Source organism: Musca autumnalis, unplaced genomic scaffold, assembly GCF_047663935.1.
Source record: "Musca autumnalis isolate F117 unplaced genomic scaffold, ASM4766393v1 scaffold_3, whole genome shotgun sequence".
NCBI lineage: Eukaryota > Metazoa > Arthropoda > Insecta > Diptera > Muscidae > Musca > Musca autumnalis.
The window spans coordinates 135,636,994-135,649,618 of NW_027411866.1; the positions used below are offsets into that span (position 1 = coordinate 135,636,994).

Below are 12,625 nucleotides of genomic sequence, written 5' to 3' on the forward strand. Positions count from 1 at the left end.
TAAAGTTTGGCGTTTTTGAGCTGCAAGACTGCGGGTAAGCCTGTGATCAATTATCTAATTGGGAAATGTAAATGCTATCTCTGAGGTAAAATCCAGGAAATGTCTCATGAGAAACAGATACCTACTTACCATATTCATTGTAGACTACAGGGCTACTTTCGGCAGAGCTACGAAGCGCCGTGGAAAAAAGTACCGATTTAGCACGCCAAAAGTACAAATCTATGTTTTATTGCATGTTTGCCCATAAATTCGATATGAACAGCTATAAATTGACAATTTTACTTCATTTATTAATAAATTTGGTAAAATTGTATTTTTACCGTCGAATGGTACCTATCGATTTTCGATAGTTTAAAGACTTCTACCACATTATCCAACCGAAACGGCTAGGATTTGGTATTTAGTCTCCGTGGGGGTTATGCATACACTCCTATAAACATTTTCGGTATAGGTCCACGTTTTCATATAGCCCCCACAGACCGGTACCAGCGATTTCGGTAATTTTTGAGGTTTTAGCCACATTATCCAACCGAAATAGCTGAGAAAGTTGACATTTAGTCTTCGTTTGTGGTATAAAATATTCCGACAGAGAATTTTCGGCGCATGTACACGCATTGATATGGCCCCCATTGAAAGATACCGCCCTAATTTAAGCATTTTTACATAAAAAATATTATTAATAAAAATAGTAATAAAATACGACACTCCCTAGTAATAGCTTGAACAAAATGCAAAATTTGGAAAAAATCGGATGTCACATGTTTTAAGTGTAAAATCCGAGTTGCAATAAATACAGTCGAAATCGCTTATAACGCCGTCGTTTATAACGTCATATCGCTTATAGCGACGAAATCCAAAAGTCCCGAATTTCTGCCCTTTATATTCCACACAAATAAATATCGCTTATAGCGTCATATCGGTTGTAATGGCAGTTTTTTTGTGAAATATTTGAATTTTGCTATCGGTTATAACGTCGAATCATACGAAGAAGGAAATTGTAATTATAATTATAATAATTTGTTGTATGTATATTTTTTCAAACTCAAACAACAACAAAATACCAAACTTATGCACATGTTCGAAGATTGCGGTCTCAAGTCAATTAAGCTTGAATGTTTGTCACCCAATGTCACATCTGTTTTACAACCCATGGACCAAGGTGGAATATAATCATTAAAATAGCATTGCCGGATAAGCAAATATCCACTATTCTGTCAAGAATAGAAAAGGATCAAAGTACGAAATTAAATGTGTTGTATGCCGTGTTAGTGTTAGATGAATCATGGAAAAATGTAACGTCTTCTGTCATTGATAATTTCCTTCATCTTGCGGGATTGTTAATGGACCTTTAAAAGTTTCTGAAGACATTTATCTTCGTTTTAACTTCTCCCAACACGTAGAAGATATTCATGAATTTTTTGCCATCGATGACAAAGTTTTCACATCTGCCTTATGCAATGACGACGACATAATTGGAAGTTTTAGATGGAGGCAATTCTAATGAACAGAGTTTCAAATGCTCTAAGTGTCAGAGGCGTGTCTAGCTGTAGAAACTCTTGAAAAATTTATTTACTTAGAAGATGTTACAAACAAAAAATGTGTTTTGGAAACCCTTTCAAAACTCAGATCTGAGTTAAATTTAAAACTTTTATCGGAATTCAAAAGCACAAACTAAAATAACAGACTCTTAGAAATAGAACCATATCCTATTTAAAGGTGATATTTTAAAGGCGATCTGCTGAAGAATGAATTTAATATCGTTATTTTTTATTATTTTGTCATTTATAGAATGAAAAAGTAAAAAATTGAATTGATTTTATTTATCTACTTAATAAAACAACGTATTTATACCCAAATGTCACTATACATAATATTATATTACCTCTTTTATAAATATCGTTTATAACGACTATCGCTTATAGCGTCCGATTTTGGCCGGTCCCTTGACCGACGTTATAAGCGATTTCGACTGTAACATCTTATATTCAACATTTTTTAAATCACCTGCTTCACGAAATGTTAAATTCAGTAAAGCTTTAAAATTACTTTGTAGAAAGAGTGCTTGCGATGATCATAAATTTACTACTAAACTATATTATGAAAACTAGTTCAAAAAATGTCAATCAATAATGAACCGTTATTTCGCTTAGACTGATGCAAAATAAATTATTTTAAATGCCGTTGCATTCTGTGGACACCTTAGATTAATACTGCAATAATAGTTTTCAAATTGGCGTATGTGATTTTTTTGACTTTTGGCGAGCTAGATCGGCATTTTTTCCACTGTGCGAAGGTTTTTTCTATATGGAATTTTAATAACTTTAAATGCAAAAATGTCAAATATTTGTCAAACAACCGATATCAACTTGCAATTTACTTTAAATTTTCTTTTATGTATATATCTGTTTTTAGTTTTGCTTTATTACTTAAAAAATTACATTATTTTTGGTTGGTTTACATAAAAACACAAACAAAAAACCATACTTCTTTTGATACATAGTTTTTAATTACACAAAAATTATGTAAATTATTAAACATAATAATGATTTTAAATCTCGGTTTCGTCGTACTTCTTTAAGATTTGTCATACATTAACAATTATTTATTCATTACTACACTTCGTTTGTTTATTTTCGTTTTCCTATATATAACTCTTGCTTAGACAATAAACTGTGAGAGAAGCCTTAAAGACTTCTTCTCCACTGCAATCAGACCATTCTTGGGGTGGTGAATGGGATTGGGAAAACAATTTGATTTATTGCAACATTTATTTATTCATTTAATGTGTTAATTTTTCTAAAAATAATAAAACATTCTATTTGAAGGTACACTGAAACATTGTCTTTTGTTGGTTGTGCCAATTTTATTGAATTTGATTCTTTGTTTGTGTGGGTTTATTATTTATAACAATGAAATTTTAAATAAATAAATAAATTTAATAAAATTTTTCTATTTGAGGGTTTTTTTCTTTTTAATTTTATTATCAACAATTTGTGTCTTTTTTATGGAAAATGGAAAACAAGTATTTTGATTTTTTTTGTTCGTAGTGTTTTTGTTTAACTGTTTTTTCGTATTATTTTGTGCTCGATTTTCAAAAAAGTGCTTTGTGTTAAGAGGTTTTTTGTAGTGAAACTTTAAAATTTCTTCAAATCTCGTTTTTTGTCGAGAAAGAGAGAGGGGTTTTCAATCCTTGAGCAAATTTGTTTTTTATAACAGTTGTCTGTGTTCGAGGGGGGAGGGACTTCTTACTATTATAACGTCTAATAAAATTTCCCAAATTTGTTTTATTTTTAATCTGTTATTTATAATAACAAATTTCTGTGTCTGTGAAAACTTAATAAGATCTTATGTTGGTAAATTTTATTTATAACTTATTGTTTTTTTGTATTATTTTACAAATAAAACTCTTTTTGATAGTGGGGTTTTGGTTAGAGAAATGTTAATAGAAAATAATAGCTGTGTCTTTTTACTAGAAGCATTGTGGCGTTTTTTTATTGGGATAGCGTTTGCAATTTTGTTTTTTTTTTTTCAAAATAGTCTGGCTTAATCCCATTGTTGTTGTTTTAATATTTTAAACCAACTATTTTATTAGTGGAATAATTAGTTGTGTCTTTTTACGTGATAATTAGTAATAATTATTACTAATGTTGCAGATTTTGACAGTAGTATAAAAGAAAAGTTGCTGAAAAAAATGTTTCAGCAACATTTAGTAAGTAAAAAGACACACTTATTAGTAATAATTATTACTAATGTTGCAGATTTTGACAGTTGTATAAAGGAAAAGTTGCTGAAAAAATGTTTCAGCAACATTTAGTAAGTAAAAAGACACCCCTAATACTATTTTGAATCTAAGAATTTTGAAAATTTTTGATGAACAAAAGTCCGAACTACAAAAGTTCATACAAGCGGGACTTTAATTAGTAAGCTTTATTATGGAAGAACAAATGAATCGTCTTCATAGATTATTGTTCTTCTATCTTCGGAAAATCAACATTTGTCTAACCATAACCACTGCCAACCTTACCTGTCTATGTTTTATGTTAATTTTGCTTTAGCTTATCATGTCCTGTTGTTATTATTCAGTTCTTAATTCTTTAGATTTACTTTAGAATACATCAAGTTTGAGTCGTTATTGTTTTAGATCAATTAGTTTGTTTATAATTTATTTTAAAAAATTGAGTTTGTTTTATAAAATGTTGGCTTATAGGATTTTATAAGATTTTATCTGTTTTATGTTCAGAAGATTTGGTTTTGAATTTTAAATTTATAGAGTTAATACATAAGTTAAACAAATACAAGTTTTGCTTTCTTTCAGATTAATGGAAACCACAATAACAACCATCACCGAGATATGACATCCATTCAACCTACATAGCAGCACAAGATCAGAACAGAACGTGGAGTTTAGAGGGTGAAAACTAAAATAACACTGAAATGGAAACGGCATTACCTGTAAAGGAAGTCATCCATGTTTTGCACATACCTACCCCGAAGCCAGTCCCAAGCCAAGGAGTTGGACTGAATATTACACAGTACACCTTTGGATAATCGACATATATTTCAGGTAGTGATTACCCATCAATAAGCTTGATATCGCAGATTTCAGAAAATGCCAAGCCCAAAGAAACAATGAACAAGAAAGCCGAAGGGCAGTTAGATACTGCAATCGGTACCTAAATAATGATCCGAATACCATCAGCGAAAGGGAATTTCAGCTGATGAGATCGAACCTCAAGTTTGTGAAGAAGTTCGTGAGAAACTATACTCACGCAGGATAATGTTTCCCTTCAAAAAAGACAGAGAAGGAGCAAAAAAGGCGAAGAGGATATTCAAATCTACGGGACAGAGCAATGATGGTTCTGTGACAGCTTCAACTACGTCAAAGGTCGCTACTCAGTCGATCAATCAAAAATCACAACCAGTGGTGTGGCAATCCCACGGCAGGGGATTCTTTCGTACCGGATTGACCTGGAACCATAGGGTTTCGGCCAGAGGCTGCCAACACAGCATTAAACCTACATAGGGTTAAATGCTGCTACAACAACAACAACCAGTGATTGTGAAGAAGATGAGGTCGTCTGATGACGACCATCCTGCCGCGAAGAAGTTGACGCTGCCTGTCACAGCCGGTCCATCCCCCTGCTTTGTATGCCTCGGTGGCGAAGAAGATTGGAGGGAAGAACACAAGATCTTTTCAATAAGTGCATCTTCATCGAAACTTTGTACGTCTGAGAAGGCGTCTTCGTCTAACCCGAAGCATGTTGACAATGCTACGCGGCGAATTGTCCCAAATGATCTCCGGCTAGCAATCATGGAATAGACTGATCGAAAGGGTGTATCAACGATTGTTTTGGTTACTGGTTGAAGGTCATCTCAGGGACATTATTATCCCAGACGTTGTGGACCACAGCAATGTACGGTTCGGCCAGACAGCCCTATACAAGAGAATCAAGGTCATTAGCTGCGAGTATAAGGAATCGGTAGTACCCTTAGCGGCTGTACCTATCGCAAAGATCCCGTGTGGGATCATAACGTCAGTATGGGTTCCTCCTTCTTTAATGGAGCTATGTACGAATTGAGGCGGCTGAATCTTCCGGATCTTAATAAGGCTAAAGACACAGGTGTTTGCATTGGCAGCTGGCGTTCTTCTGCTGGAATGGATGGGGAGTGGTCTCCGAGTCCGAGACTAACAGTGTATCTGCGCAACTTCATCGGTGTGAATGCTATTCAGGCCTGGCTGATAGGCTAGTTGATACCTTTGGACCTCTCTATCCCTCATTTTGATCATGAAGATCTCTTCTGATCAATAGATTGTGGCGGGATGCTCACGGCGGTATCACCCAAGGCGGTACAGCATCGACAACAACTCATTTTGCAGATGAACCGCTTAAATCTTTGTCTCCTCGCATAGAGTTTTGGCTTGCACGGACGACTTAAAAATGTTATTGAACTTTACAGCAGGGACGGGCTTCTTTGCAATGAAGTATAGTGAGGGCGTTGTTTTTGCATTTGCTTCTCTCTCTCTCTCAATTACAGTGTGCGTGAATAAAAACATCATGTGGTTGTTGGTTTTTTCATCCACACATACACATATACTAAAACATTGATAGTAAATCTTGGGCGACACTGCTTTACAGCCAACATTTTGGGGTAGTTTGGGTTAGAATCGACCGATCGACCAATATGTCCAGTAGAAGCCTCATTTCATTCGTCCAGAAGTGGAACATTGTTGTACTGGATTTAGCGGCGGATATTTTCATATTCCTCAGGTGGAATAACTGCTCTATGCCAGCTATGTAAACATTTAACCAATTACATATGTATGTCATCGACGATAGGACCCGATGCCAAGATCGTACAATCATCCGCATACATTACAATTTCTTTGCCATCTGGAGGTTGCGGAGTTTCAGAAAGGTAAAGGTTAAACAGTTTCGGGGGTATCACCCAGCCATTGGAAATTCCCTGTTTCTACGGGTTTTTTCGACTTCTAATTTCTGAATTCTACAAACGACGGGTCTCCAAACATATATGTAGTTGATTATCCAACGTTTCAAACACGGCTGTAGTTCGGTCACACGGCATGTTCTGGTTCAGTCCTCGACTGATATGTGTTGATATGGCGTGTAAAGCGGTTGCAGTACTGTGAATTTTCCGGAATCCATGCTAATGTTGGGAAACTGGTATTCATCATGAGGAGGAGTTGTGCCTCTAGAATCTTCGCTATTGGCGACAGGAAAGATATCGACCTGTACGATTTACCTCTGCTGACATCCTTGCTTGACTTCAGTAGCGGGAACACCCTGCCAAATTTGCAGGCTTATGGTACAAGATTGAGGGCACTTGTTAAGTAGTCAACTCCGTTGAGATTCCATGTGCGCCCAATGCCTTGGATGATTTCGCTTTTCTGATGACGTCTGCAACATCGTTCATCGTAAATTGTGGTGGTACCTCCTCGGCTGAAAGGGTTCTTATACGCCGTAGCAAGCTCCTCTTCGCGCCATCACTCTCGTGGTGCCCTATAAATGGTGCGCGCACCTCTTAGGATTTGTCTCTGTCACGCCGTTGACAGCCGGTCTACCATCCTTCTTTCCCCGATTTGAGAATGATCTAACCCTCGATTGCAATTTACTTTAATCCTGTACCAATGTTGCATTGCTTTCGGTTGTCTAGCCACTTTTTCCGCTTATGTTCCCTTACTCTTGGATATTCAGGGTTCGTACATCGAAGCTCATCACGCTCATTTGCTAGTCCCGTTGCCTCTGCTGCGAATTTTTATATTATTTCAAGTATTCGACCAGCAGGTATCTATCTATCGGTTGCAGCTGTATTGATGTCTTAACCCTTACCAATCACACGTCATTTATTAGACCGGGTGACTCAATAGTGATGTCTGGCGTGCTGTGACAATCTCTTGTGATCCTCGTTCAATTTGCTCGGTCAGCGCTGTACCCTTCTTGTCGTTGCCTAGGTGCTTTCGGTGGTGTAGCCACTTTTTCCGCTTATGTTCCCTTACTCTTGGATATTCAGGGTTCGTACATCGAAGCTCATCACGCTCATTTGCTAGTCCCGTTGCCTCTGCTGCGAATTTTTATATTATTTCAAGTATTCGACCAGCAGGTATCTATCGATCGGTTGCAGCTGTATTGATGTCTTAACCCTTACCAATCACACGTCATTTATTAGACCGGGTGACTCAATAATGATGTCTGGCGTGCTGTGACAATCTCTTGTGATCCTCGTTCAATTTGCTCGGTCAGCGCTGTACCCTTCTTGTCGTTGCCTAGGACGAAAGGCCAAAGCTCATGATGAGCATTGAAGTCCCCTAGCAAAAGATTTTTGTAGCGCACAGTAAGCAAGTTCTTGCTTCGACAGAAAATTACCTCAGGCAGCCCTCCCACAACCGCCAAACGCCGTCGCGCCGTTGAATCAAAAAGAAAAAGTGGATACAGAAGGTCGCTGAATTTCCTAATGATGTTTGTAGGCAACTTTTCACTATCGGAAAGAGAGGTGAAACTAATACGGTCGAACCCTAAGACAGTGGCGTAATTCAAAAGAACCCACCTCCAGCTACCCAAGAAGTGCAGAAGGAGAGACCGAATATAGGGGCATCACCTATTCCCATCGCTGAAACTACTTACACCGGAGGAGTCAAAGTGAACAAGATCTCTGCGGAGTCTAAAACCGAGGGCACAGGGAGAACACAGCAAACGAAGACGCTTAGTCGATCGGACTCACATGAGGCCTCTGCCGGCAAGAGTTTGGAAATGAAAGTTAACCCATGCCACCACCTACCTCGGCCAAGAAGGCTAGATCAACTTCCTTCCTTCTTCCTCAAAGAAACTTTTTATGGCTCTGGAAGTCGATTCCCTTAGCAATCGGTCAACCACTCGAAAGGATGGAAGGTAGGACCTCAGTCACGTTTGGCGACGTTACGTTGATTGACCCGATGAGGTGCGCAAGTTATTTCAATCGACAGTTTGTCGAGCACCCCGAGAGTGACAGGGTGAAGAGGAGAGTATTACGTCGCATCAGATCACTTCCTGCCGAGGATGAACCACCACAGTTTACAGTGGATGATGTTGCTAATGTCATCAGGAACGCTAAATTATACCTAAAGTTCTGAACTTGTCGCTAGACACCCTCATTGCTCCCGAAGTCTGGAAAATGGGCAGGGTGGTCCCGCTACGGAAGCCAGGCAAAGATGCCAGTTCAAGCCGATTTCGCTTTTGTCGCCCGCAGCAAAGACCCTTGTTACCTTAGTATGAGGAATAGCTATCAGGTTGCCCATTATCATAAGGAGCACAGCACGACAGCAGCGCTGCACGCCATCTCCACATAAATTTGTCAAGGAATCAACCAGAGACCGCCAGAGAACAGTGATGGTGGCGCTTTTGACTTATCAAAAGCCTTTGATACAGTCAGGCACTCCACGCGGTTTGAGGACATTGAGCAGACAACTCTCCGGCCAAGCTTGAAACGTTGGATAGTCAACTATATATGTGGACGCCAGTCGTACGTTGAATTCTGGAACAAGAAGTCCAAACCCCGTATAGGGAAACAGGGAGTTCCCAAGGTGGGGTGATATCTCCGGAACTGTTTAACCTCTACCTCTCCTGTATTCCGCCCCCTCTAGACGGCATCGAGATCGTAACGTATGCGGATGATTGCACTCTGTTCACTACATGGACAGCGCAGTTTGGAAGAAAATTGAATGTCGTGGTCGACGGTAGCAGAATTCCGACCTCAAGCCCCAAGCCGGCAGCAGTTGGGGTGCACATAAAGAAACCTTGTTGACCACATATAAGGCGATAGGTCGGTCTGTGGTAAGCTATGCGGCTCCAGTTTGGTTCCCTGGATTATGTGATACGAATTGGAAGATTCAAACCTGTCAGAATGGCGCCCTGAGAACAGCAACAGGGTGCCTCCTCAAGTCTTCAGTGGACCATGAGGAGGTAAAGATTATTACAGTACATCAACACAATGAGATGCTTTCGTTGCAGTACTTGCTTGGATGTTACCATGAGAGCCATCTCAATCACCATCTGCTGTCAAGGCCCGACACATTTAGGCATATCAGGAAGGATATTCATGCTCTAGAGAGGGATATCCAACAATGTAGAAGAGAACCCCTAGATCAACAGGCATATCAAGGTCGCTTGGGTGTTTATTTAATGGCCAAAAGCTTTACTGCAATTTTAATTCGAAATGGTTTGGCACGTAAACATTAGCTTTAAGTAGCCGGCCAACTACAAATACCTTCCATTTGTATTGATGAGTGCTCATAATGCATGTGATTTTGAACATACATAATTGCGTATGTATTTGAAATTCCTGTATTTGTTTAAAATTACTTTATCAACTCCAAATTGTTTACAATTTTTTGTATATTATTCTATTTAAGATTTCATAGATTATATGGACAAATTTAACCAATTTATTATATAATAGTCTTAGTATAAATATCTAAAATGTTATTGAATTTTTTTAACCATGCATTTGTTTCGTTGATACATTTTAAAAATGTCGATCAATGAAAGAATGCACTTCCTAAATTCTTAAAAACTATTACTCTGTATAAATGACTAGAAATTCTAATAAAAAAAGAAATTCATGGCTGCTCTAAAAATCTTATATAATAAATAAAAATGAGAAAAAAATAATTTTTAATTCTAAGGATCTTTAATATAAAAAAATAAATTTGAACATGAAGACATTTTTCCTAATAAATGTTTTTTTTTTTTTTTGTAAATTTTGAATACAATATTATTGTTTTAATAATACACCATTAAATGCAATTGAAAAAAAAAAAACATAGGTTGTTATGTGTATATAGGAAGTGCTTCTATTTATAATACGGCGATTTGTATTGCATATAGGACCAATATTTTTTGTTAACTATTTTGTTAGGTTTTGTAATGAATCGCGGTTTCATTAAGTGATTGATTATATGTATGTGAATTATGGATAACAATTATTTTTCACTTTATGTTCGAATATAGGTAGTTATATGAGGATTACTTTGGAGTCTTAAATGTTATGTGTGTGTATATAAATTGTAAATAAAATGATTGATTTATGCTTATTGACAAATATCCCTAAATGCAATTTTTGTAATGTGAAATCTTGTTGTTTTTGGAAAATATTGGCTAAGTTTGGGAAAGAGAGAACGAAACCTCTATTCGCTGAAGGGTACAGTTGAAAAGCTCGCCTGTGCTACAGGCAAGAACTTAACATGATCTAAACTATAACCAAATATTCCATTTTGTATGCCGATGGATTTTCCCATTGAGATTTTCAACCATGTTATATGTTCAGTTATGCGTGTATGTATATGTATGAGTTTTAACAAAAAATAACAAACTCCTAAATAAACTTTATTATAACAATAATAATCGAATGATTTCATCTACTCTTATATACTTAAAACTTATGTTACAAAGATTTAATCATGTACTGTTAATTTTTATTAATTTATAAAAAACGAAAATTTTCTTAAATATAACAGGATTTGTTTACTATACTATAATAATCTTAAATCGATTAATTCTTCAGAATTCACTAATTTTAAAAGTTGAACTTTAAACCTAAATAAGTTATAAATAAGGAAACAAAAATATACATACATGTGTATGTATATTTGTAATTGCTTTGGTGTGTTCAAATAATATTAATGGTCTAATTCAAAATATCATCTATAGCTAATCCTTGAAAGGTTATAACAAAAACATAAACTGTCATGACATGTCATTAAAGTTAACAAAACTTAAAAACTACTCAAATTATTCTCAATTAATTGCTTACGTTTTTCATTTGCATATTTTTACCTGTCTGTTTTCGAAATTTAAGCCTTGAATATCTGTGGAAATTCATTGGCTATTTCACGCACTAACTTCTGATCGGAGGCACTACATTCGGTTTCCTCACAGAATATTCGTGTAAAGATTTTCATAAAATCTTGTTTACGATGCTGATGTTCCTGATAGTCGGTATTACGCAGAATTCGTCGACATAATTCCAAGTAACAGCGCCTCATCTGAAATGGTAATATTTTTACTAAATTAGTTTTTATTTAATTATATTATTATAATGCTAATGCTGGTAACCCCCCGCAAATTGTCATTTGAAATATATGGAATTTTACCGAGTGCTAGGGCGTAAAATTTCAAGTGCGATATACAAAACATTACATAAAAGTGACGCAATTTACGAGGTCTGGTATAAAACCGTTATTTTTAAATTTCACGAGTTACGTATATTCGATTTCGCATCTTTTTCTGTTATGTTATGGATAAAAGTTTAATTCAGTCTTCTTTCCGCTCATGCTCCTAGCGAAGACAATGACAGTTAGATCCTATATATACTTTAGAAGTATTAAGAAAGAGCATATGACCACTTCCCTGGCCATGAATTTAATTTTCCCAAACTATATTAGGCCCAGAAATGGGAAATTTAGCCCCCAAATCGAAACATAGGACAACGGAATTAGTCTTATAGACTTCGCTGCGGGGAGAAAAATATGGTTATTAGCAGTACCACGTCCAAACTTCTCGAAACAATCTTATGGCGGCTAGTTCTATGCACCGGATTGACTCAGCAATAAATCCTTACTCGCTCCGAGTGTCGGAATAGAGAAGAACATCGAGCCATGGATATGATCCGGGTTCTAGCCGCCTACAGGACTACTGTGATATGATTTATGTCGCTGTTTGCTGCGGCAAAACATCTTCCAATGCGTGTCCAACTTCGTCGTCGGATTTATAGTAATTGTGCCGTAAGAGATAAGAAGCTCGGGCCATGGATCGTTTCGTTTGCAAGATCCGCAACCTCTACATGTCAACATCTGTGCGATGTAATTAATGCACTGTGGGCGAAATCCAAATCTAGCGGGGAAAAATTAATAACTCCTAAACTAATTGAGGTATGCGGCTATAATTTGGTAAAGATGTTACTTATTTGTATAGGTATGATTACACTGAGTATGGCGAATATAGCTCACCGTTAAAGCATATCGTCCTCGTAACGGTACCTCCGCATATAAGGTATTTTGGTTATGTGGACCACATTTCACTGTTAATATTGCTGTATTTTGGTATTTAGGATCCTCAGGGGGTATATAACATTA

The 12,625-nt window shown here is 36.8% G+C and overlaps 1 protein-coding gene and 1 long non-coding RNA gene across 5 annotated transcripts in view; both read right to left on the bottom strand.

Annotated features, from left to right (window-relative positions):
• Positions 1-2,372: 2,372 nt before the first annotated feature.
• Positions 2,373-4,926, bottom strand: LOC141397792 (uncharacterized). The gene is made up of 2 exons (XR_012411505.1): positions 3,839-4,926; positions 2,373-3,456 (listed from the first exon to the last, which is right to left on the bottom strand). It is a non-coding gene; the product is annotated as an uncharacterized lncRNA (long non-coding RNA).
• A 4,946-nt stretch (positions 4,927-9,872) lies between these two features.
• LOC141397791 (NCK-interacting protein with SH3 domain) overlaps positions 9,873-12,625 on the bottom strand; it is a 73,896-nt gene continuing 71,143 nt past the window's right edge. For all 4 annotated transcript variants that reach the window (XM_073974514.1, XM_073974515.1, XM_073974517.1 and 1 more), the window contains one exon: positions 9,873-11,536. In XM_073974514.1, coding sequence (XP_073830615.1) covers positions 11,345-11,536 — 192 coding nt within the window. In that variant the 3' untranslated portion in view covers positions 9,873-11,344. The remainder of the gene's footprint in view (positions 11,537-12,625) is intronic.